Below are 25,093 nucleotides of genomic sequence, written 5' to 3' on the forward strand. Positions count from 1 at the left end.
TTTAAGATAGAAAGATCTTCTTTATTAATGAACCCCAACAGTATTTCTTCAGATACAGGAGTTTTGAACTCAAATACTCAGAAGAAAACAAGTTAATATTGCATTATTCTCTTAAGAAATACTGCAACTTATTTCCGGTAACATATTGCAAAGCGAAACAGCTTGAAAAGAAAAAAAAAATTAAAAAAGAAAAGAAATTAAGTCAATCAAACTGGAATTAAAGTTTTGTTTCTTGGAACGATCGAGTCCTCGCAAGCACAGCTCGTTTCTGCAGATTACTCCCCCAAGTGTCGTACAAACAGACCCCGATTGCTTGAATTCCTTATGAGCCCACAGAGGTGCAACATTAAAAGCTACGATTATCAGGTAGCAAGTGCCCCAACCTTCGTCCTCCGGCAGCCTCGGTGACTCGGCGTTAACGGGTTGTGAACGTCTTCCCCCTGGAAGGATGGAGAGAGGGGTCAGCACTGCCCCAGGGCCTGTGGGGCTTGTGCTAGGGCACACATGGTGAGCTCTCTAAGCCAAGCAGGCACTGCTGGGTTGGAGCTCACAGGGTCTGTGGCTGCAGAACCAAGTCACAGGGCTGTGGGAAGGAGGGGCTAACTTGCAGAGGACACAACCCTCCTGTCCCCTTTGCATGCTGCTTTGGGGCATGACAGGACAAGCAGAGAAAAAAGGACACCAAGGGGCTCTGGGATAAGCACAAGGTAAGGGATCTGAGTGAAACATGTTCACACAACTGCTCTCCTCCATCCACTTCACTGTGGGCTCCTTGTTCACAAGAGGGAGCCAGCCAGCATGGTGGCCTGGCCCCAGCCATCAGCTGGCCAAGGGCAGCCATTGACTGAGGAGCTGCAGACACACTGGGCAGCAAGACCTGGTCCAGTGCCCACAAAGCCCAAGGAAGGACCTGGCTCCTCTCCCAGAGATGAACAAGGCAGCTCTAATATAACAGGGAAAAAGCCCCCAGGAATGCCACCAAGGGCTTGGTGGGGGGAAATGGAGATGCCAGGGCTTGCCAAGGCCATGTATGAGCCTTTTGTGAAGGACCTGCCAGCACAGGGTTTTGCTTCAGACCCAGCTCCTCACAGGACATCTGAGGCACTCAGCTGTGGGTCGCCCCCTACCTACCCTGGACCGCAGTTTGCCAAACTGAGCAAGACTGAGCTCACGACTGCCAGAGAAGCCCAGGCAGCCATGCCCTGCTTTGCTACTCACGTGATTGTTTTCATTTCTTTCTTCTCTGCGTCTGGACGGGCACGGTTGAGCACCTTGAGGAAATCTGACGTTTTCGCCCTCATACGCGTGTGAATATAGGCCTGTGTTTCATTAGGACAAAACGGGGACATGTCAGGAGCCTTTCTTCACAGCTGAGATTTCAGGACACATCTAAGCCAGGTCACTCTGAACAATTACCCTCATTTCTGTTCTCAGGAAACAAACCAGATCCAAAAGGGAAAAATCCTACTTCACTGCTAGAATGGAAAGGAAAGTCTTGTGTCCAAGAGCAGGGAGAAGGCAACAATGCATCCTTGCCACCCCTGCATGACTGGGGACGGCAGAGGCAGACCCTGAGTTCTCAAGGGGCACCCCTGTCCCTGCTTCTCCCCTTCAGCACCCAGGTTAGATGGGCTGAAGCCACCCTGTGTTCCCCACCCTCATACCTTCGAGCACTTGATGTGATAGTGCAGGTAGTCCCGGAATGTGTGGATCAGGTTTATGGTGTTGTCTCTGGCTGCAGCATTGGTGTGACGGGGGAACAGCACTGAAAGAAGAGGCCAACACAGACCATTAGTACCTCCTGAGGCTGCCAAGGCCCTCAGGATCAGTGCTGGAGGCTTCAGGGTGTGCTGCATTGAATCCTTGCCTTGCTCTCTATAAAGAACCCTTTACTCTTGACACATATCAAGATTAAGCAGCACTTGTGATTTTAAATACAAGGCTTAAGAGCACTTTTCCACATTTCCCACAGGAGCCTGTGCACTCTGCAGGACACAGGCAAGGCCAGGTGTCCAGAAACAATGGCACTGTAGGAAACCACATGATCAGTGCTTGGGAGATACAATTGGAGGAGCAAGCTGGGAGGCAGACCAGGCTGCCCCGGCTGCTCAATCAATTTCAAGATCCATTCTGCCCTGAGGTCTTGAAATTGGTTGTGGATCTTTGCCTGGCAGCTTGCCAGCCCTGTAACATAAGACAGACTTGGATACAAGCAGGTAGCTTGCTCTTTCCATAAGCTGGTGCTCTGATAGGTGTCCCAGATCCGAGGGCTGAAAGAACATTTTGTTTGGGTGATGATCTCACCTGAGACTGCATCTGGTGAAATTTAGTCTCAACAAGAACAAAAGTATGTGCCATCCTGGAACTCTTCTTTCCATAGCTGACACCTGCCCAGGCCTCAAGGCACTATTTCCAGCACAGGAGGAGGGCAATGCTATCTTCACCTTTCCCTGCAATGCCTGTGCTCCATCTCTGAGCTCCAAACTCCAGAAATGCTGGCCTGAGACACCCTAATAACACACCCAACCATCTGGAAGAGACCTATCCCTTTCAACAGGGCAGGGTTTAGATTCCTCAACACTGCTACCCAGGGGGAAGTCATGGCTCTGCTGGCCAGCACCTCTGGCAGGGGTAAGTGGTTCATCAGTGTTTGGCCCAGAGCAAAGAGGCAGAGCTGGAGAAGCAGAACGCACAGCTCTGCTGCTGCTCTCTGGCTGCCTCTGCTGATCAAGCACTGCACAGCTCCCTGCAGCTGGACTACCTACAAGTACAGCTGCATGAAAGCTTTCACAAGAAACCTCCAGTTTCCAAAATATCACAGCAAAGCCACTCTTCCCCTTGCTTCCAAATACTGAACTTAATTTGTAGGTGCACACTAAACTCACTGTCCACTTCCACATATTCTTGCCCACAGCATAGCTGAGGTGACCTGATACAGAAAAGGGACACTCCAAAGGGGGCACACAAGACAGAATGCAACCCGAGTCCTTGCAGCCCTGAACTGCCCACTTCAACACGCAGGGAAGGTGAATTCCTTTCTGCTTTTCATGCAGCAACAGGAACCTCTCCTCCCCAAGCATCCCCAAGCCTTGAGCTGCCTGCTTACCAAAAGTGATGTAGCCAATATTATCGCCAACAGCTGCGTCCGTGTCTTTCAGCTCCAAGGGTGGCTCCCTGTGGCTGAAGAGCACCTGTGGGGCTGTGTGACTGGCCCGGCGACCCTCCTTGAACTCCTGAACAAGACAAAGTGAAGGTGATTCCCACTGGGACCCTTCAGCAACATGCTGGGAAAGCAAATGGGGTTCCTCACTCCCAAAGGGCAAGGAGCAGAAGATGGCTCAGCTTTCCATGAACTGATTAAGTTCATCAGGCCAAACACCCTGAAAGTAATTCTTTTTCCCAGCAAACCCAGCCCAAAATGCATGGCTGTCCTGGGTTTATATATGACCATAGCACAGTCCCTCAGCTGGGGTGGCTTTCAGTGTGTCACACCACTGCCATGGGTGTTTTGTGGAAGGGACACCTCAGTCTGAGCAAGCACATGAGACAGCACAGCTCCAGCTGGAACTTCAAATGCTTCCAGTGAAAGTGCACAGTGCCCATCACCCCCGAGGACCAGAAATTCTCAGGACGGCTTGCAAGGTCTCCATCACACCTAGTGTAAAGGTTCTGCCATTTGAGAAACCATCTCCCACCAGGAGTCTGCCTAGGCATCAAGATGCATCTGGGGGCTTGAAGCTTGTATGTGAAGTCTGCTCCTCTTAATGCTTCCCTACACCTTGAAACAATACCTTCAGGCAGGGAGATCTCTTCCCCCTCCTCACAGGAAATGTGCTGGCTCTGCATTTCAGAACTGTAAGGATCATCTCTGTGTGTGCTGGGAATGTCCAGAGACCATTCTCCTGCCCAAAGGCAGGGCAGTCTTCTCTCTGCCTCACTGACCTCCATCCCAACCTACCCATTATCAGCTACCCTTGGCCTCTCCTCTGAGCAGTTTTCCTGGGAAAGGCAGGGGCATCCACGTCCCTTTTAGAGCAGATTGCTGGGGTTTCCTTAATGAAATGCTTAGCTTGCACTTCTGCCTGCTTATGCCAGAGGGTGAAATGGTTCAAATGGCTTCACTGGTTAGTTAATGGTCACATTTTCTCCATGAGAGCCCAGATGAGCAGACACCATGCCCAGCTGTGTTATGCAAGAGCAATAGCTGGAGGGAAAGAGCCAGTGTGACTCAGAGTGGAAATTCCTGTGGCTGGGCAGAGGCAGGGTTTGCTGTTCTAAAAACCAAGAATTCAGGACATGGAGACTCCAGGACAGCTGCTGCCTTGAAGCACTGCCATCTTCCCAGGAACCTCACTAACCCCATTTTGTTCACATCATGCCTCCCTTCCCATTTTAAAAGCTGAATTCCAGGCTGAGGGATATGCTTGGTGGGGGAAAACCTCAAAGCCAGAGCAGATGTCCTGTCTGGAATAAATGAACACAGCAAACAGAGCTGTGAAGACTTCCATTGCAACAGACCCCTTCTGATGACACCCAACACAGGTACACTGGTCTCCAGCAAACTGGGCCAGTAACTTGCTGTCCATGAGCCTGTCAGCATGGCCTGGCACCCTTGAACAGATGGGTTAAAGGTGCCTGGAATGCCCTGTAGGCCCTACTCTGTGGCCATGCCCAAACAGGAGGCTGGCTCCCCAGGAGCTTAAGCAGATGAGTGAGGTGGGCCAGTGGCACAGATGAACACAGGTATAAGCATGCACTGAGCCTCCCCAGCTGCACATAGATGTCTCATTTTCTCCAGGCTGCATACAGTTGTTCACAGACATTCTAAGTGCTTACTACAAGTCTCTGAATGCTCCCCAGCTAAACAGCAATTGGAAAAGGTAGCTGAGACCAGACTCAGCTGAGTCCAGTCCATAACTTGGCAATGACTGGTTCAAGCCCACAAATTCAGTGTATTCATAGCTCTAAAAAGTTGAAATTCAAGAGCTGTCACACTGAGCTGCTGAGTGTTCCTGCAGCATTTGAGCTGATGGAGTTTCATCATTAGCAGGATGAAACTTCAAAGTGAAGACCATTCTCTGCTCCTCCTCAGGCATGGCATGACATTATCTCACCCCTCCTCTCCCTTTACAGCCTCCTCAACAAGCTCAGGTCCTCAGCTGGCTGGAGATCCCTACACCATAGCTATCCACATTACAGGGCCTCAATGTGGGGACTGAAGTATTCATTGTGGTGTTTCTCATCTGTAACACATAATACCCTTGATTGTCCAAATGAGCAAGACTATTGATGATACAGATGCCAATCCAAGAGCCAGGAAAATGCACTGTCTGTGCCTATTAGCATGTTCTTCCATCCCAATCCAGCATGGAGCAAAGCACTTTCATGTGTTAAACCGCCTTTGTGCTCACTTCAGCAGCTTATTTGGCAATGCTGCTTCAAGCAAGCAGGCATCTGAAGTGAGGACCAGACCCTTTCCCTGTAACTCAGTTTCCATACCTGCATAAACACCTTTCCAATCACCACATCATCGTCGTCCTTAAATACCGTGCTGAACACAACCGTGACACGGTCCTTCTTTGCCTCAACGTACCTGCAGGTGGCAGAGAGAGAACCCACCTGTGAACCAGAGCTAGGGAGTTCAAAAGGACAAGGTCAAGTAGATACAACAGCCATTCACAGGCCTCGGTGCTGTAAATTTCCCCTCCCCTGAGACAGTATTTACAGGGAGCACAACATTTCTGTTGGGAGTGGCCAGTTCCTCTCCTGCATGCAGCCACAAGTGATGCCACTAACAGAGACTCTTGTGTAACATCCCAGCAGCCCGAGGCATAAGCATTACCCTAATGGGATACTTCTGGCAGCCTAGAACAGGCCCTTATTACCCTGGCCAAAGCATGGAGCAGGAGGATTTCCTGACTTTCCACCAAAACCTAGAGCTGTGCACAGGAGCAGACTACTGACCACTGTCCAAGCCCCGTGCTGTTTAGTTTGAACACTTACATTGTCTCATCATCCCTGTAGTGGATGACTGCTCTTTTTTCTCCTTCTTTGCCCTCTTCCTGGAATTTGAAATACTTCTCAAAGACTGAAGCAAAGCAGTTGCGCTTCAACATGCCGGCTTGGTGCACAATGGCATCCTTGTCTGCAGGAAGGTTCTCCAGGTCGTAGAGCAAAGAGACATTGTAACCTGGGAAGGGACAGCCACTAGCTTTAATAATCTACATAAGGCCTTAATGAAAGCAGAGACTTTTTTTTAAGAGACACCTACAGTCCCACTTTTGCCTTAAATCCTCCCAAAAGCCCCAGGGGTGAGTTATTCCCACTCCAAGCACTTGCCAAAAGCCATGCCTGAACTCGGCGCGTGGCCATGGCAACGTTCCCGGGGCTCCTTCCCAAGCTCCCAGACACACGTGCTGGCTGAACTGCTCCCAAGTTTTTGCAGTGAGTAGGAAGAGATGTTGTCACAGGTAACCATGGTTTTTCTGCGTCTTACAAAGCATCTTTGAGAAGAACAAAGACCCCAACCGTGAGGAACAGAGGCTTCCTGGAGGAGGACTGCATAAAGAATTACAGCTTGTGCTGCAAGCTACTTCATCCCTGACGGTGTCTGAACCACTTTTTAAATTGGCAATTTCAAACTGCAATTCATTGTACAGAGAGCCTCAGATATCAAGCTCTTCAAGTGCAGCCTTCATATGAGCATTTCTCAGGTGACTTAAGTAACTTTGGAACTGCATTCGCATGCACACACACATACACACACACACACAGAGTGAATGTTATTGCAGAGTTACCTGATTCAGGATTTACCAAGTAGCTTCCATAGACCTTCTTCAATACCTAGAAAAGAAATTAAACATTGAATGCACAAGCTATCAGGACTTGTTTCCTCCTGCACAGCCTAGGCCATATTTGCTCTTCTTTTAGAAGTATCAAATTACAGCACCTGCCTCCCCCAGTGTCTAAGAGAACTTAGACAAATATTAAGTCATCAGCTTCTAGTACTATTGGCTGTTCCTGTTCTAGGGAGGGCTCCCTGAACTCCACTGACAGGGGACATACTGCAGGAGAGGACTCAAAACTGGAACTCTTTCAAGTTCTTGCTAGTCGGATTTGTGTGGGGAAGAAGCCTTACAGCTCATACCTTCAAAGGAGAACAATCAGCAGAGCCTGACACAACAGACCTGAGGGCTACCACTTTTCCTTCCATTCAAAGGCAGATGCAAAGTGTGCCCGGTCCCTCTCCTCACAGGACAGCAAGTTCAGAGCACACCATGGCCTGGTGATCACACAGTGACTGTCTCAGCCTAGTGCACGAACAGATGGGCATCGAGAGGAGACTGCCACGCAGGCTTGGATGCCTCCCAGAAGCAGAACTGCCTACAGCACAGCAAAAACCTTTCTTCAAATGTAATTACTGCTGAATTTTACATCAATGGCAATTTCCAACTGAGCTATAGCTCTGTGTCAATGAGGGGCTGGGAACAGGCAGTATTTCACAGAGAAGAACACAACAGTGCTGGGGCAGAACTGGCCCTCCTGGGATGACACCCACGACCACGTGGAAAGGATACACAGACTCTCTGCATGCCAAAACCTCCTTGCAGAGAGCCTGCCTGCAGCGGTGCAGGAAGATGCCCTGTCTTAGCAGGAAGCCCACTCTGCATTCCTCACAGTGGGGTTTCACCAAAGACAGAGCAGAAACAAGCAACATTGTCTGCAGGGAAGTGCAGAAAGCAACATTATGATGACTGGAGACTGAAAAATGTAATTTCTATTTAGTCAGTACTTCCAAGCCAGTCCTGAACAGATCCCACTTTCCTCTAAAAGTTTATAGAAAGTTGCCTTTCACCACTACAATGGCTGCTGGTGCACAGTGCTGTCGGCCACTTGCCCACCACAGGAATTTTCTTGGGATCACACACTGCACTGATCCTCACTATACATGCTGGGAAGGCTTCACCATTTGGGCTGCTTGACACTCCTCATGCCAGCAGTGGTACCTTCAGGAGCAGGCAGTGCTGCACCTAGAAAGCTCTGCTTTCAGGAACCAGGAAAGCAGGACATTCAATCATATCTCTTCTGACTTAGGTGGGTCTTACGGCAATGCGCAGGAATTCACTTTGGGTTCAAATCACCAATTTCTTACTAGACTCACAATAAACTGATGGAGCAGTTTCCTTGTTTTCTTCCAAGGACAGACACCCAGAGGCAAAAGCCTGCTGAAAAGCCCTGGGTGAACCCCATTCGCTACCATGTGGAGATTTGAAAACTGACTCAGGAACTGAGTCACACTTCCTGCCTTGCCATCCAACCACAGCTCAGAGAGGCTCCTTTTTTCTACCATAAATGGCCCTCCGCAGCCACAGGGCCCAGTCAACAGGAACTGAGCCTGGGACTTCACACAGCAGCAGTGAAAAGGGAACCAGTCTGAAAACCAAGGTCTGCACACACAACAGGAGCCCAACACTTGCTCTCAAGTGTGGTTAGGAGTCAGAAGAGAAGCACCACAGCTCTGTCTTGGCACCTTCCTTCACTTGTGGGCTCAACACATCAGTCAGGGAAACTATTTCTAATGGTCAGGCTTCACTATGAACTTGTGAAATTCAAGTGCCTTCCGCCTTTCAGGCTGCAGGGTCATACAGGATGACTACTTTTGCACCAGACAGTGTGAACACACTTGCCCTTGTCTTTCAGCAAAGTGGTACTCCTGGTTGGCACAGGGCTGATCCTTTGACCAGTGTGAGATGGGAACACAGATGCTTCTCTAAGAGTCAGATGTTAGATACACCACAAAGGCATTGCCATTAATGCAGTATTTGTAGGCAGGAGGCCTGGAGATGCGTACTCACCTCATCAGCACCGTGCTCCTGGAGTTCCTTGTAGAATTTCAGAGAAATACTGACCATCACTTTTGTCTTGTCTCCATTGGGGTTTGAAATATGGTAAAGGACTCCATCGAAGTCTAAGAAGCAAGCAAGAGAAATGTGAGGGAGCAGGAACCAGTTCCTATTTCTGAGGAAGGCTTTCCCTACAAGTTCTAGTAACTGCATAAAATGACACTGCTCCTCTTGCTCCAGCCCTCACACACACAGCAAGAGGGAAACCCGCAATTAAGCAAAATGGAAATGTCATGTAGGGAGACTTGCTATCATTCACAGGGCTGAAGCAATTTTGACACCTGTCCATCACAGAAAGCTTTAGTCTAGTGTCATTTAGCATCCCTGGCAAATCCACTTGTGCTCAATGCACAAGGATACAAACATGCAGAGACGGGAGCCTTCTGGATGGCCAGCACAGAAAGTGACTGACATGCCCACCAGGCCAGAGCTGCAGCCTGGAGGAGAAAACCTCTCTGCCAGCAAAGGCAGCGCAGCCGCCGCCTGCTGTGAGAGCTTCCACTTCACTGCAGAACTGGCAGGGAGGGCAGGAGGAAGGGAAAGGCAACCCTCCAGCTACCTAGCAAGCTCCACTTCCCCACAGAGCATTGCAGCTTACCCAGATTCCTGATAACAGAAGCAAAAAATCAGTTGCTGAATGAGTACTTGAACTTTCTTGGCATTTCTCTTCCTGAAGAGCAAACTTGAGGTGATGAATCCATTTTGCCTGTCACCCTAAGTCAGCTTCCTAACAACCCAAACCAGATGGTGCTAAAGACCTCATAACAAGTAGCACCAAGGGCAGGACTAGAGAACAGATGAGGTAAAAGAGAAGAGCTGTGTAGCAGGCACACACCAAAGCACTACCACCAGTGAACTCAGTGCTCTAGGGAAGTCCCAGGGAAGGCAGACAGACAGAGAAACAGTGGGTCAGCCAACTCTGGGGATACTGCAGGGTCTCCACATTGCCTCTGCCCAGTGGTGTGGGCAGACTGTTCAAGCCAGCCCTTAGTTCTGAAAAGTCAAGAGAGCTGCCAACCTTACCTGCAAATGTTACTTCTACTGCCTCTGGTTTATTTCTAAAAAGCAAAGAAAACAAAGGAGGTAAATGAGGACTCTTAACAGCAGCTTCCAAGCTGTAAAGGAAAAAGGATTAATTTCCAACACCTTATTTTTCACAGGCAGCCCTTCCTCAAAACCCCTTTATCTCCTGCTGTCCAACTAATAGTAACCTCTGAGAAGAGACCTTAGACTTTTTCCCCTTCCTATAAGCACCACTTTTACCCCAGATGACATAAAATAGACTTTGAAGCTGGCACAGATTTCCAGTATTCTAGTTTATTATTAGATTGTGACATCACAGATTTCCAGTTAGAAATGCCTAAGAAAGCTACCCCTTGTAAGAAGTTTGTTTTCACAAGCACACACACTGTACAGAATGGCCATGACACAGGTTTTGGGACAGAGGACCTTTAGTAAAGTTCTGCAATACCAGTTCATGGAAGGAGCTGAGTAATCCTTCCTGACACAGTGCCCCCTTTGCCATCAATACCAGTTCTGTAAATGCACTGATATAACTTGCTTGCAGAGAAGACGCCTTTTCCAAGTTAGGAAATTGTTAGTAGTGTCAGGAGCAGGTCAAAGAAGGAAACTTTCCACACGTTCATTTCATCTTGCCCCCCTTCCAAAACACCCCAACATTTTGCCAACAGCCTCTGCAGAAAAACTGTAGCTCTGGACATGCTCTAACACCATCCTGAGCGGTCTCTGGGACCCCCATCAGCAACAAAACCCTCTGCAAGCCAAAGGCACATCACATCTCACACTGTGACTATGAAGATTAAACTGCTTCTTAACAAACCCTATTTTGACATTTGTTCATGATTTGTGAAAGAGTAGGACTCCATGAAAGATGTAACTGCTTTGGAAGGTCATTTCATTGGGATTGGCACTACATAACTGCTTTCACAGCTCCAAGGGGACTGGTATTAATAGGTCATTCTCCAACAGGGAATTGATGCAAAGGTATCTCCACTGCTGAGAGCAGGCATGGAAAATGAGAACAGGATAAAAATGCCAGTCTGCTACCGCTGTTTCACACTGTATCTCCATTTATTTTTCAAAAGTAGATAATATTCGAATACAGGCTAATAATGCTGCTGCTAACAGAAATCTAGTCTCTAACAGTTCATTCCCACCTGTCTGAACCAACATACTGAAATAACTCCCCAGAGTAAAGTCAGTGGTCTCAGCCATGCTGCTGCTGCTGCCCAGAGACCAGCTTCAACCGTTTTGCCAAAACTTGCTCTTCCACACACTTGTGTGCTGCTGAGTACTGGTAACACTGTGGTACATACACTGAGGAAGGTGGGGGGGGAAGTGATGACTCAATATCTATTTTCCCTGACAATACTCTGTAACAATTTAAATTATTTTATCTCAGCAGCAAGCATTGTTTTCTCCATCAGCTTTTCTGCAGCCAACTTCATTCCTGGAAGGCAGAAATGACCACAATGTGATAAAACTCAAGCTGGGCAATACAGGGAGACCAAGACACTGCACTGATCCCAGACACTCACCAGGTCAACATTTTACTCCAGCAGAAAGGGAGGAATTAACCCCCAGATGGAGAACCTAAGTGAAAATGAGGAGGTGTTCCTGCTTCTTAAAAGTGATCAGCTGTGAAAGGCAACAGCCCTTTTTCTGTCTGAAGGCTGGGGAGCCTCTGTCTTTTGTGCCACCTTGCTGAGGATAAAAACTACACACTTGAAAGAAGCGAAGCAAGTGCATCCAAAGCAGGTCCTTTCATTTGAAAGCTGTGCCAGCTACCTGTGACCTCTCTTGCTTTCATTTCTTCTCCCCAGCTGGGCCTGACACAGGCTCAGCAGCCATCCCTGGCTGCTTATTTAGCTTGGGCTCTTGGAAAGGGGAGCAATTCCACAAGACGTCCAAGCCACTTCTGCTCACTGAGGATGGCTCAGAGCAGAGATGAAAGAAAATCCCAGAGATCCCACTCGGTCAGCTGATGCAGACGTATTCCTCTTTTAGAGCACCACACTCAGACGTGGGAATCAGCTTGGATGGCAGTATAAATTTTTATAAAAAAAGAAACCTATGTAGGAAGCTTTAAAGATAGCACAGCCAGGCACATGAGAGCTAGGAATATTAAACAGGATGCATCCTTAAACCTCTGTTCCATCTTCTCAAAATTACAGCTTTCAAACCCCATTCCCCACACACATCGAGCTGACACCTCCCAGAGCCCCCGCTCCCAGCAGAGCCTTCCAAACACAGCACCTCCCTCTGAGAAATGCAAGGAAGTGGCTGACAGTCCGTGCACTGGAGTGGTTTTGCTGAGGAAGGATGATTCCCCATCTGGTTGTCCTGTACCCAGGGGATGGCAGGAAGATCACTCATCACATCATTGAAGAAGCAGAGCAAGACCATGTACAGGAGCCAGTTGATGGCTCTGCACAGAGCCTTTGTTCTGCACACAAAAGCTCACTGCTAACACAGCTGGGTTGGAGCCTGTTATTGTGCAAACGTCATTTCTTAGAGAAGTTATTTTAACGCTGATTTCCCAAGTGGCTCAGTTCCAGTACTTGGGGATGGTGAGGAGGGGGAGTGTTTAAGGGAAAAGAAGGTAACTGGGCAGAACTTTGGGTACTGAATATTCAACCACTTCCCAGCACAGCCTCAGTGAAGCAAGAGCTCACGTGAGCCGCATACAGAGCTCCTCTCAGCCACGCTGGCCCTGTCACCTACAGCACAGTGGTTTTCTGCCTCACCAGGCACACGCTTAAGTAACCCAGGCCTGGCCTGGGTTACTGGCCAGGGGAGGACAGGAAGGAGCATTGATAGTGTGGCTGGGAGCAAAGTGAGCCCCCTTAGCCTTTCAAAGTTCATGAGCTTTACAATCACAGTGTTTAAAATGCTTCTATTTATTTCTCTGGCTCACCTCATCATAACTACCCTGGCTACTCAAAATTTTTCTCCAACAGAAAAAACCACTCCTTTTGCTACCTGGATTGTTGCTCCCACCTCAAGAAGTCCCCAAGCAGAAGAGAGAGGAGCTCTCACCTCCAGGGTTCCATAGTTTCTGGATTAGCAACAACAGACATGTTCACTTCCCCTGACCTTCCAGCAACCCCATCTTCTACCACCGGAAATAGCTCTATGGAGGCACAATGTGTCCTCTCCGTGTTCTGTCTTTCCTGCTCTCCTGCCAGCCACGGCTCACTGCAGAGCATGCACAGCAGGCCTGGCATGGGCCTGCAGCACTGAGGGTGGGTACCAGCTACTGTCAGGTTACTGGCACGATCCCAAAGAGCTCTGTCTGGTCTAGTGTGCTCTGGTGTCCCTTGCCTCCATGAGGAGGCTCTCCGCACCCGTAGCAAGAATTGGCAGTTTAGCAGCTTGGTGCTGAATGACTCTAAATCACAGCCATCCCAGCTGGACTGTAAATCCCAACTGGGAAGCCAGGAGGTCTTTTCGGGTTCACTTCTACCCCTGATCCAAAGCTCTGAAAACAGACTAACCCGAGCTATATTCAGAGGATTTCAGACAGGACATCTCATCCACTCCTGGGGCAGAGAGCTGCTGTGACCCCTGCAAGCCCCTCACCTCCAATGCTACCTGAACCACAGCATCCCTCAGTGACCTTCCCTGCTTGCTACGCTCTGCCCTGAAGGGACAATAAAACCAGCTCATACCAGGAATAACTGAGATGGCTTCTCTCTGCACTGAATACAGACCAGACCTTTCTGCAAACCCCTGTCTGAACTCCGACGCTAAAATGGCAGCTGTTCCCAGCAGCAGTCTGTTTTGTGATAACAGTTATCAGGTCTGAAGTCAAACCCACACCAAATCCCATCTGCCCTCTGCTTGTAACAATAAAAGACTCTGACAGGTTTTACGTCTTCTTGCCTGTGTTCCTTTTATTCATCTCCAAATGGCTCCTACGCCCTGTCTATCTAATACAGGGCCAGCTCCAAATCAGATTTTTCACCCTGGCAGAACATCCGTGAAGAGCCACAGGTGCCCATGGAGAGAACCAGCGAGCACTTAAGAGCAAGAGCAAATCTTTTTTCTGACAGCACTTCCTCACTCGGTTTGGAGAACTTCCCTGTTTCATTCTCAGGCCACAAAGGCTCTTAGCTGTATGATAAGACAAATTTAAGAACCTGGCTGACAACCATACTGAAGCATCTCCCACACCACAATTAAGGCCTCTACCAAATAATGGAGAACGGCAATTATTTCAAAAGCTGCAGGCATGCAGATACTCTAACCTCTTGTCCCATAGGAGAGGGGGGAAAGGGGTATTTCAAAGCGTAAAAGCTCTGAGCAGAGCTTTCAGATCACCAGAGTCAACACACAATTTAGATAAAGTGAGCCAGATTCAGTGACAGACTGCAGGCTCTTGCTACAGAAAGGTCACCTCAATAAAAAAAATTATGAGCAATGACTAAAATTCTCTGAACAGTTCCTCCACTTCTGGGCCCCGCTCAGCTAACAAAAGCCTCTCTGCGTAAGCTGCAGGAGCATATGCAACCAAGGAGCTCCCATAGCTCTGGCAGCACACCCACCATGAACAGGAGCAGGAGTGCTGTCAGTGGGCGCTGCTGAGCTGTGTACAGCACCCTACACGCGCCAATTCCCCCCTCCTGGTTAGGTGACCCCTCCATGCCCAAGCTTTTCCCTTGCTGTGTGCCCAACAGCCTGGAGGAGCGGGCAGGTAGGAAAGCAGTGGGACTCACAGTGGACAAAGCACAGATGGTCCTGCTGCATGCCTGCACTAGCAGATCCCCTTCCAGCCAGATCTTTGTCCTCAGCTGTCCTCCATCCTCAGCTGTAAGCAGCTAACCTGTGGTTCCCCACCAGAGAGATCGAGAGTTGTGCCAAGTCTCTGCGTAAGAGCCTCATTTTGCACACTTTTACTGTGTTTCTTTAGTACAGTGATGGACACCTACTCTTCTCTGCTGTCAAGCATTGGTGGCTGCAGTGAGAACCACTCTCTGAAGACAAAACAGAGCAGGCTGCTCTTAGGAACCCAAGATGAAAACTGAGGCTGGAGTGATGACAGAACCACCTGTGAAAGCCTAACACTTTTCAGATCTGGCTTTTCTTCCCTCCTGCTCCCTGTGCTGTTGCACAAGAGTGGAGGACTATCTACTTCCAGAGGTGGTTCACAATCCACTGTTAATGCTAAGTCACATTCCCTGATGTCCGAGCACTCTGCAGTCAGGCAGATTGAGTTTCAGCAGGTGAGGCTGTGCCTGGAGAGATGTGCAGCTCCAGGCTGGGCTGGTGAGGACACTGAGCCAGCACCTGCCACTGCTGCTGAAGGAGGGAGATCTGATCCCTGCTCCATGGCTGCACCACAGTGAGCAGCCAGGACACAATGAATGGGATGAGGAAACTCATCTAGCTAAAAATACCCAGTTTTGCCTGTTTAATTTTAACCTAGGTCACTTCCCCAATCCTGTTTCCCTTGAAGCCACAAAAATGTCTGTGTCAGCAAGAACGAGGGGATGGCAGAGGAACAATCTGGTTTTGGTGGGGTCTCTGAGCATCCCTCAAGCACTGGAGCCACATATAACCACAACCACTCCTGAAGAGAGTTCCTCAGTAGTGCCCTGCAGGATTCAAAGTTCTTCTACCCTCCCAGCTCATCAACAGCTTCCAGACACTCCTGTCTCCCCATGATGAACTCACTGCAAGTCACACCATGAACACAAAGTTCTCACTGCCTGGTTTCAGCCAGGGTTCAGCCTCTGTGTCTGAAAGGCTCAGCTCTGCAGCACACCATCATCAAGTGACTGCAGGTGGGGAACACCATAAAGCAGGTGGGTGCAGCTTCAGCCCAGCTCCTGCTGGCTCACAGGAACCACTCTGCATCAGGGAAGTCCAAGCTTCAGTTGATTTCCTATGTAGCTAATTGTCAGGGAGCCCTGCAGAGCTGTACCTACTAATGGCTGTAAAGAAACCAACAATTTAATCTGAGATTCTCTTCCCTCTGCCCCCCAACCTAGGAAAAGGCATGCTGTACCCCAGCTATGCAAATGTGTGTTCTTTGGCACAGTGGGTAAATAATAAGTAACAGTTTGAGACAGATGATTAATTGACTAAAGATTTTGGGTAAGATTTGTATGACTGGAAAACCAAACCCCAAGACCAAAGCCCTGTGCCACACTTTCCCTGGGGTTAGTTAAATTAGTGCAGGACAAAACTGGATGGCAAATTTGCTAGTGTCAAAAAGAATGTGTATTCATCAGACACAGAAGACAATCATCAAAATGTTTTACACCTAAAGTGTTTGTGGGGTTTTTTTAATGTCTGTGCAGTTAGCAAAGGAAAGCAATGATGAGAAACAGGATTTTCCAACTCGTAGAGTTCATCTCCTCACACAACATTTTTATCAGAAATGGGAAAACTCACCTGTGACACCAGCTTCCAGGCAACATCTCATGTACAAATGAATTGGTCAAAAGCTTATGGAAGCTTCCTCTTGACATGAAAAAAGGTCACAAGCCAACCTCATTTCAATAAACTTATTTCCAGATACTGACCAGATATTCCCACATTGCAGAAGCAAATTCCTAACTCAAGTTACTTCAACAGATTCTGGGAGCTTTAGGTTTTTATTTTAAAATGTGGCTGGTTTAAGAGAATAGATTTAAACACAGAAATTACTAGAGCTAAGTAAGGAAAAAAAAATCAGATGCATTGAAGTCCATAATCTGTCATCACCACCTTGATCTAAATCATGTTTCAACAGTGGCTGTCCAAGGAGGTGAGATTTCCATAGGGACTGCCCAGAAAACCAAATTAGATTTGAAATTACCCTATTTACAGGTGGATGCCGCCAAGCCCCAAGTACCTTGGCCAGGGATTACTCTCAGAGGTGGGTCAGGCCCTGTCTCAAGTGCTGATCTCTGTCTGCAGTCCTGCCAAGGCACCCTTCACACTGGGAACTCCAGGGACAGCTGATGGACCTCCACGCAGAGCAGATTTTGACATATATAACAATAATGGCAGTTAATGAATTCCATCTTTTACATGTGACCTAGTTCTATATGACAAGGTGAAATGTGGAGTGTCTCCCACCTGACAGCCCAGGGAAGCTCTGCAGGACCTGCCAAACTATGGCTGCACTGCAGCAGAGGGGAGCGACACAGCCCATGTCACAGGCAAGTCTCTGGCACAGGATTTGGAAATGAGCCCTGCCCCACTTGCAGGCTGGTGCTGAAGCCACCAGGCACACCTGGCTCTGAGACAACCCCTATTGACAAATCCCTGCATCACATCTGCTGCACTTCGGGGTTAGAGCAAACAATGTGCACCCAACTCTGCCCCAGTGCCCACACTCACTCCTCCCAGTCACCAAATTCTTCAAGGCTTGACCTTGCCCTGACTATCCTGTGTTCAGCCCCAAGATACACCTTGGAAAAGCATCACCAAAACAGCAAAATACAGGAAATCCCTTCCTGCCTCCAGGCTGAGCACCACAGGAATAACCCGAGAGCTGTGGCCATGGGAAATGGAAATATCACTTGAATAAATGTTTTGAAACATCCATTCCTTAGAAGACCTGAAAGCAGGAGAAACCTCCATGGACTTGCCTGCATGGGGGACCCCAGAAAAAGCACAGAAGAAAATTCAGAAGTAAATGTCTTCCTCACCTTCAGCAACACACTCAAGGCACAAAACTTAATCTAGAAACGCCATCTAAAGAACAGAACATGCCACAGATGACTAAAAGGCAGAAGCAGAGCACCATCAGCCACCCTACAAATTGATCCAGGAACAATCAGTATGTCAGGCACACGTGCCAACACACAAGTGAGGTGGCTTTGCCATGCAGCAAAATGGAAATGTCAGGGGCCTGCAGGCTGCTGCAGGGCAAGCAAGCACAGCTCTGCTCACAGAGTCAGAGTTTTGGGGTGCATCTAAAGCTGCAAACTGCCCCTCCACATCAGATCAACACAGGGACACATGCATGCTCTTCCCTCTCCATCAGGAAGAGTGCCTTGGCACAGACAAGCTGTTCTGACACTCACTGTGAAGCTCTGTACATGCCATATTTTCTAATGGAAGTGGCTGCAATACCACAGTGGTCACCTGGGAGCTCTCTCTGCCCAGTGCTGTGCCTGTACTCTGGGGAAACTTGTTGCATTAAATGATCAGGGCTCAAGACAAATCAAAATCTGCAAGAAGCTCAGCTGTCCTCCAAGGCAGAGCAGCCTGCATAATTATTTTATGGAAAAAAAATCCCCTCCAAAACAAAACAGGGATCTGAGCAACAAGTCAATTGAGAGGGGGGCAAAGCAGAGTAAATGACCTCTGACAACATTCTGCATGCAAAAATTTGAGAGCTTCAAAAATCGCTGGAGAAAAAAAGGTAACACAGAAAAAGGCACCTGCCTGGGGGGTCCTTTCCTGGAGCAGCCTGAGCCCTGCCTTGTGAGGCGCCAGGGCAGGCTCCACCCCAGAGATAACACCGCGGCTCTGCCTCTCGAGGCTTTGTGTCTGTACAAAGGTGTCTCACTCAGCAGGCAGTGCATCGAGCCCACAGGCCACTCGGCTGCAGATAAGGACATTCATACTTAAGGGGCTTCCTTCCAAGCTAAGCTGGGTCCTCTCAAGCATCTTTTTGCCCTGGTGCAATACTCAGTAAAAAAACCCACTGGCTCCCCAGGGACTGAACTGTCCCAGCCAGAGATGTGGGCGTGAACTAGACTCCCAGCCTGCTCCCCAAGGACAGCACATCCACCAGGCTGGCACCAGTGGTTGTGGCTGACTCCTGTGCCTGTATCCCTTCTGCTCGAGAAAGCAAAGAGGGAGCAACCTGGAATTTGCTCTTCTGCCCAAAGCAAAAGGCAGAGGCCGTGACTCCGTACTCAGGCTTCCTGTTCCCCGCCTCCCCCTACACATTCTGTACCAGCGCTAGCACCACGCTGATGTAGCCCACTTTACCCAAAGCAAACACGCTGCAAATCCGCCTTCCTCCCTTCCCAACTTCCTCCTTGTCCAGGCCCTGTCCTCCAGTCCACCCCAACACGGCAATCTGCGGCACCCTTCCCAGATCCGACCTGCTCTCCCTGGGCTCTCCATTGCTCTGGCACTGCTGGCCCCATGCAGCCCCACTGTCCCCTCCGACACTGCCCTGTCCCGCTCTGCTCCTTCATTGCCAGGCTCTCCCTGTGCCCAAGCTCTGCCCATCCCCGCCGCCCGCAGCTCAGGTCCCGCACCCTGACCGCCCCCTCCCAGCCCGGCATCCTGCAGGCCCCCACCCGTGCCCGCTCTGCCCTCCTCGTTCCCGGGCCGCCCCCGGTAGCACAGCACCCGCTGGCTCAGCGCCGCTCCCCGGCCCGACATCCTGCCTTGTCACCGTGCCCCGGCCCCCACCTTCCGCCCGTCTCAGCCCCATCCTCCCCCGGCACCACCCGCCAGGCTCCGCTCCGTGGCCGGGCGCCTGGCACGGCACGGCCCGGGCCCCGCCAGCCACCGCCCCCTCGCCCCTCCCTCGGTCCGCGGACCCGTCCCCGCCCCGCCCCGGCTCCCCTGCCCCTACCCGGCGGCCGCGCCCTCGAACTTGAGCGTGAGGGTCTCCTCGATGATGCGGTTGTTGACCTCGAGCAGGATCATGTCGGTGCCGGGAGCGGCTCTGAGGGAGCCGAGCCCGCTGCGCGCACCGGGGACCCGCCCGAGCCTGCGCCGCCGCTTCCGCTCTCGCGCCCGCGCGTCACTTCCGGCTCGGCGGCGGCTCCACCGCCCCGCCCCGCCTTCGCCACGCCCACACGGAATGACGTCACAAAAAGGTGCCCCAAATGCGGTGGGACACAGGGGTGTGCCCTAAGTGCAGTGGGATACGGGGGTGTTCCCCAAATGCGGTGGGACACGGGGGTGTGCCCCGAATGCGGTGGGACACGGGGGTGTGCCCCGTATGCGATGGGACACGGGAGTGTGCCCTAAATGCGGTGGGACACAGGTGCAAGGGTGCACTTGTGGGTCCTCGTGGTAAGGGCATCCCCGCCAGCCGGGGTGAGGCAGGGATATGTGGTGTGCCTGAGGTTTGGAAGTCCCCAAAAGTGTGAGGTTCTCCCTCCCACCCCCGTTAATTGAATGCTCACAGTGTTAAGGGTCCCCAAAACAGTGGGGTGCCCTTAGGGTTATAGGGATGTACTAGGAACTAGCAGGTGTGCCGCAGTGTATGGGGGGCTGTGTGAGAATTGGTGCCCCCGCGATATGGGGGTGCTTACAGGGGAAAATGGTATCTTGCAAAATAGATAATTTCACAGCTACAGGGCCCCAAAAACGTGAAGTGACACAGGGCATGGGGGTATCCTAGGGGGGCTGTAATGGTGCCCTGGAGCTGGGGATTGCCCAAAACTGGGCAGATGTTCCCACAGAGAATAGGAGTGTCCTTGAGTCTGTGGGGATACTCAAGGGATATGATGGTGGCACTTACCAGGGGCCCCAAATCGTGGGGTACCGGATGCATAGGGAATGGCCTTGTGTGCAGTTCTCCCCTAAGAGCAATGGGGGCACTCGGAGCCACAGCATTCCCTAAGTCTGCGGGGCTGGCACAGGGGCACGGCTCTGTCTGGTGGCATTCATGGCATGGCTTGGCTCGGCTTAGCTTGGCATGGCACAGGCAGGACAGGAGGGACATGGGACTCTGAGGGGAGTCCCCCACAGCAACCTCCGAGAGAGGGCAAGCCGGCCTTGCAGTCCCCTGTGCACCCCCCAAATGCTGACACCACCCTTGCTCTGTCAATGGGGAAACTGAGGCACAGAGCCCTGCATTGCCATCACCCACTGGCCATGGCCTTGGAGACCTTCTGCTCTCCTGGGGGGACTGCAGCACACAGGGGTGCCTTGAAGGGGATCCCCTCATCCACGGAGGGCCTGGGGACAAACTGGAGACCCCGAGGTGCATCATCTCAGGGATGGTGCTGAACCCCTGGGTGCACCCCCCGTGCAGCGTGGCCTGGGCCATCCTGGGACAGGAGGGTGACAGCGGGCTGCGGGCTCCCCTCGGGCTGGGAAAGGCATCTGGGGGGACCACGGAAGGGTCCCTTTGGCTGCCACTTCCGCTTCATTCTAGGAGAAGATTTCGCAACATTTCCTCCCCGGGCAGTATAAAGGGGGCGGTGGAGGGAAGGGGTGCTGGGAGGTGGCACAGCTGCAGGCGCAGGTGAGGGATCCTCCAGCTGGAGAGACCCCTGCGTCTGGGGCTGCCCTGCATCCCACCACGCTTTGTACCGGAGCCCTTGGGGGTCACATCTGGATTTAAATCCGTACCTGTGTGCTTCCCAGTGAGAAACAACTTGGATCAGGAGAAGACTCCGCATTTGAGGGGACAGCGACAGCAGCAAGCAGTGAGTCCGTGGAGTGTGCCACTGGAGATTGTGGCTTTCCTTGGGCTTTGACAGCTCCCATCTGAGCCCCTTCACATGTGGAGCAGCCTGGGGGCTGGGGTGGGTTGCTGCAGTGCCTAAGAGGCTGCTTGGTAGAGGGAGGTGGTGGTGAGAGCTCCAAGGCTGTGCTGAGGGCTCATCTGGGGTGCAAACCCTCCATAGTCCCCAGGGACATCGGCCTTGGGTGCCGTGGGGAAAAAACCTGCTCCCATTTCCTTGCACAGTGATGAGCCAGGTGGATCCTTCCCCATGGCATGTCCCTCTTTCCTCCCCACTGGGGGACAGCCACCCCGCTGTCCCCCAGCCCTGCCAGGGTCAGGAGGGGAAATGGAGTGCTGCTTGTTCCCGTCATCTGGGCCAGCTGTGCAGTGTCTGTGTGTGCTGTACCCGGGGCATACCCGTTTCCAGAGGAACCACCAAAATTTTGGAGCAGGGAGGCAGAAAGCAGCAGCCAGAAATAGATGCAGGGGAAGCACTGGCATCAGGCTCTGCCCCGTGCCTGTGGGAGCCCCACTAGGGAGGACATTCCCCGTCAGCACCAGCAGCATCCCTGGTTGCAGTACTCCGGGATGCTGATGCCTCAGCATCCCAGCAGCAATCCCCTGGAGTCACCATCCCAGGATTTCCATCCCTGGATCACTGCAGATCCAGTGAGAGATAAGCAGAGCCAGGGACAGATTTTTCTGGGCAGTGGCACCAGCCCAGCTGCAGCAGGGAGTTCACATCAGGCAGAAGTGGAAAGTCAGTTCAGGGGTGGTTTGGGTTCAAACAGGGCCAGCTCGGAGCTGGGGACCCCAGCACTGGGGGGACTCAGCACCCCAAGCAGTCCTGGCATCTCCAAGCCCTGGAGGGGTTGGGGGGCTCAGAAATGAGACAGAGGGGTGAAACTGGAGTGAAACAAGAGTGCAGATCCATTCTGGGAGAAGACTGAAAGCCAGTGGTCCCTGGGGAGGCAGGATCAGAGCGAGCTCACCATCTCCTATGTGTGAGGGGACAGGAAAAGCGACTGCCACCTGTGATTTCCCCATTGAGGCCAAGCACGGGGGGACATGGCAGTGACCAGCTGAGCAACAGGAAAACCAGAGGTGCAATATTTCCAAAGCTGCCTGCAAAGTGTGACACGTCTTTCCGCCCGGGGCTTGAAACCAGTCCTGCAGGAGCAAGACCAGTAGGTGGAAGAAGGGCACAAAAACACCTCCAGACCTTCCTGAATGCTGCCCCAGGCACCATGAGCACAGCCTTGCTGCTGGCTGAGGTGGCAGGAGAGGCAGCTCTGTTCCAGGCATCACAGCAGCAATGCTTGAGGGGGTGGAGAGGCTGGAGGGATACAGGGGTACTTGAAGAACTTTGGAGGTGGTTGAGGGGCTCTGAGATGCCCAAAGAGCTTAGAGGCTTTTGAAGGACCCACAGTAAGCCCAGGGTTTCTGGAGGAGCCAGATGTCTCCTGGAGGGATGTGATGCTACATTGATGGGGAAGCCTCTCAAACTGAGAAGAGATGATCATTCTATGGGGGGAACCTCTTCTTCCACAGGAGTCAGGAAAGGGACAGAATTGGGGTGAGATGCGGGAGACTGAGGCATGCAGGGGGAGTTTTATGAGGGGGTATATGAGGAACAGTGTCTATCTGCAGTACTGACCATTACCTGGCACAGTGTGGATGCTGTGTCCTCCATCACAGTGGAGTGATGAAGGACAGCTGCCCACTGGCTGGGAGGGGACCTGAGGGACAACAGAAATGCCAGAGGACCCAGAGATGCTCTCACCCCTGGTCCACTACCCTGCCACCCCACGCTCATGCCATTTTGTGCTCCACAGGCAAAATGGAGTTCTTGTCCTACAGTGGGGATCTCTCCAACATCTTAGCCCTTTACAACTACAGCTATGACTACAGCACAGCCATGCCTGACACTGCTATCTCATCCTCTCCTTGCCGGCCTGAAAGCTCTGCCCTCAACAAGTACCTGGTGGTGGTGATCTACTGCCTGGTCTTCATCCTCAGTGTGGTGGGGAACGGGCTGGTGGTGTTGGTGGTGACCTCCATCCACACCAGCCGCTCCGTCACCGACGTCTACCTGCTCAACCTGGCCGTGGCAGACCTGCTCTTCGCCTTGACCCTGCCGCTCTGGGCAGCCTACCGAGCCCACGAGTGGGTCTTTGGCACTGTGATGTGCAAAGCCATCTCCGTGCTGCAGGAAGCCAACTTCTACAGCGGCATCCTTCTGCTGGCCTGCATTAGTGTGGACCGCTACCTGGCCATTGTCTACGCCACGCGGGCTGCCACTGAGAAGAGGCACTGGGTGAAGTTTGTCTGCTTGGGCATCTGGGTTTTCTCCACACTGCTCTCCCTGCCTGTGCTGCTCTTCCGCGAGGCTTTCCACTCACCCAACAACGGCACCGTGTGCTACGAGCGCATCAGCGGCGAGGACACGGCCAAGTGGCGCGTGGTGCTGCGGGTCCTGCCGCAGACCTTCGGCTTCGTCCTGCCCCTCCTGGTGATGCTCTTCTGCTATGGCGTCACCATCCACACCCTCCTGCAGACCAAGAATGCCCAGAAGCAGCGGGCCATGAAGGTCATCTTCGCTGTGGTGCTGGTCTTCCTCATCTGCTGGCTGCCCTACAACATCACGCTGGTGAGCGACACCCTCATGAGGACGCGGGCCATTGCCGAGACCTGTGAGAGGAGGAACAGCATCGACACAGCCCTCTCTGTCACACAGGTCCTGGGCTTTGCCCACAGCTGCATCAACCCTATCATCTACGCCTTCATCGGCCAAAAGTTTCGCAACAGCTTCCTCAAGATCCTGGCGCAGCGTGGGCTGATCAGCAAGGATGCTGTTGCTCGCTACGGCCGCGCCTCCTATGCCTCCACCTCTGGCAATACCTCCACCACCCTCTGAGCTCTCCTAGGACCCAGCCCTTGTGGGTACCAGCAGATCCAAGCACCCCACACACCTCAGCATCCTCATCCAGCCCCCTGGAAAGTGGGTGGTGATGCCGTGGAGATGGGCAGGGCCACCATTGGATGCTGGACCCCAGCTGGAAGGGGGCTTGGATGGCAAGGTGGTGGAGTGGCTTGGATGGCCACTCCCCATTGCCAGGGGAGTGATGTCAAGTGTGCACCCTGCCCTCTCTTTGGGACAAAGCCTGTGACCCTGTGGACTCTGTGAGACTGCTGTGGGGATGGTGTATTTACCCGATGACCATCCAGCAATAAAGGAGTTGGTGGGTTTGTCACCCATGTCTGCCTCCTCTTTGCCACGGGAAGGAACATGGCAGGTCAGGGCCAGAGCACCTCTCTGGAGACAGTGCCAAAACAGTGCTGCCTGCTGAGCCTGTCAGAGTGTGGGTAACCCTTCTCCAGGACAGGGTTTGGCATCCTGTACATCCCCACAGGGGACCCAAGCCCAGGTTTTGCTTCCTACAGCTCTCCAGACAGGTCCTGGCACTTCGATAATCTCTATGTGGAGTGTATCCCACCTGGGGACAAAGTCATTCCCTTTCCAACCCCAATCTCAACCCCAGCAGAGCAAATCCCTGAAAGATCTCTGAGTAGCCCCTCACACTGAGCCAGCCCTGTGACCCCTGCCTGAAGGGTACCAGCACCCCAGGCACCCCTGCTTCCCCCCAGCCATGGTGTCAGGAGATTGTTGTGCAAAGGGCTGGGAACCTGTGCCTTACACAACCGGGATGTTTCCGCCCTGGCTTGGGCAACTGGGGCCGACACTTGACTGGGGTCAAGGAGCTGAAGAGGGGACTGTGACCCTGCTGAGGAGTCTCTTTCCACT

General features: G+C 51.8%; 2 protein-coding genes across 3 annotated transcripts; one reads left to right on the top strand and one right to left on the bottom strand.

Moving 5' to 3' along the window:
• Positions 1 to 19,593, bottom strand: ARPC2 (actin related protein 2/3 complex subunit 2). Its single transcript, XM_074548690.1, has 10 exons — positions 19,459 to 19,593; positions 9,927 to 9,961; positions 8,856 to 8,968; positions 6,798 to 6,843; positions 6,004 to 6,190; positions 5,500 to 5,593; positions 3,107 to 3,233; positions 1,665 to 1,765; positions 1,219 to 1,319; positions 1 to 440 (listed from the first exon to the last, which is right to left on the bottom strand). The coding sequence occupies exons 1-10, from the start codon at positions 19,530 to 19,532 to the stop codon at positions 416 to 418; spliced, it is 903 nt and encodes a 300-aa protein (XP_074404791.1). The 5' UTR covers positions 19,533 to 19,593; the 3' UTR covers positions 1 to 415.
• Positions 19,501 to 24,536, top strand: LOC102063186 (C-X-C chemokine receptor type 2). 2 transcript variants are annotated; one of them, XM_005485196.4, is made up of 3 exons: positions 19,585 to 19,705; positions 21,207 to 21,268; positions 23,124 to 24,536. In XM_005485196.4, exon 3 carries the CDS (start codon positions 23,129 to 23,131, stop codon positions 24,203 to 24,205), a length of 1,077 nt encoding a protein of 358 aa, XP_005485253.1. In that variant the 5' UTR covers positions 19,585 to 19,705; positions 21,207 to 21,268; positions 23,124 to 23,128; the 3' UTR covers positions 24,206 to 24,536. The 2 variants fall into 2 exon arrangements, with proteins under 2 accessions (XP_005485252.2, XP_005485253.1); XM_005485195.4 differs by lacking the exon at positions 21,207 to 21,268 and having other exon boundaries at positions 19,501 to 19,705.
• Positions 24,537 to 25,093: the final 557 nt, after the last annotated feature.

This window comes from Zonotrichia albicollis, chromosome 10, assembly GCF_047830755.1.
Source record: "Zonotrichia albicollis isolate bZonAlb1 chromosome 10, bZonAlb1.hap1, whole genome shotgun sequence".
Classification (NCBI taxonomy): Eukaryota; Metazoa; Chordata; class Aves; order Passeriformes; family Passerellidae; genus Zonotrichia; species Zonotrichia albicollis.

What these genes read in the sequence shown, in the direction of transcription:
- LOC102063186 (XM_005485195.4), top strand. Translation starts at nt 19,501, where the DNA reads ATGATGCGGTTGTTGACCTCGAGCAGGATCATGTCGGTGCCGGGAGCG. An exon ending in CGGAATGACGTCACAAAAAG is followed by an intron (nt 19,706 to 23,123) that starts GTGCCCCAAATG and finishes TGTGCTCCACAG; the next exon opens with GCAAAATGGAGTTCTTGTCC.
- ARPC2 (XM_074548690.1), bottom strand. Translation starts at nt 19,532, where the DNA reads ATGATCCTGCTCGAGGTCAACAACCGCATCATCGAGGAGACCCTCACG. An exon ending in TACAGGGATGATGAGACAAT is followed by an intron (nt 5,594 to 6,003) that starts GTAAGTGTTCAA and finishes TGCCACCTGCAG; the next exon opens with GTACGTTGAGGCAAAGAAGG. An exon ending in AAAGAAATGAAAACAATCAC is followed by an intron (nt 441 to 1,218) that starts GTGAGTAGCAAA and finishes CCATCCTTCCAG; the next exon opens with GGGGAAGACGTTCACAACCC.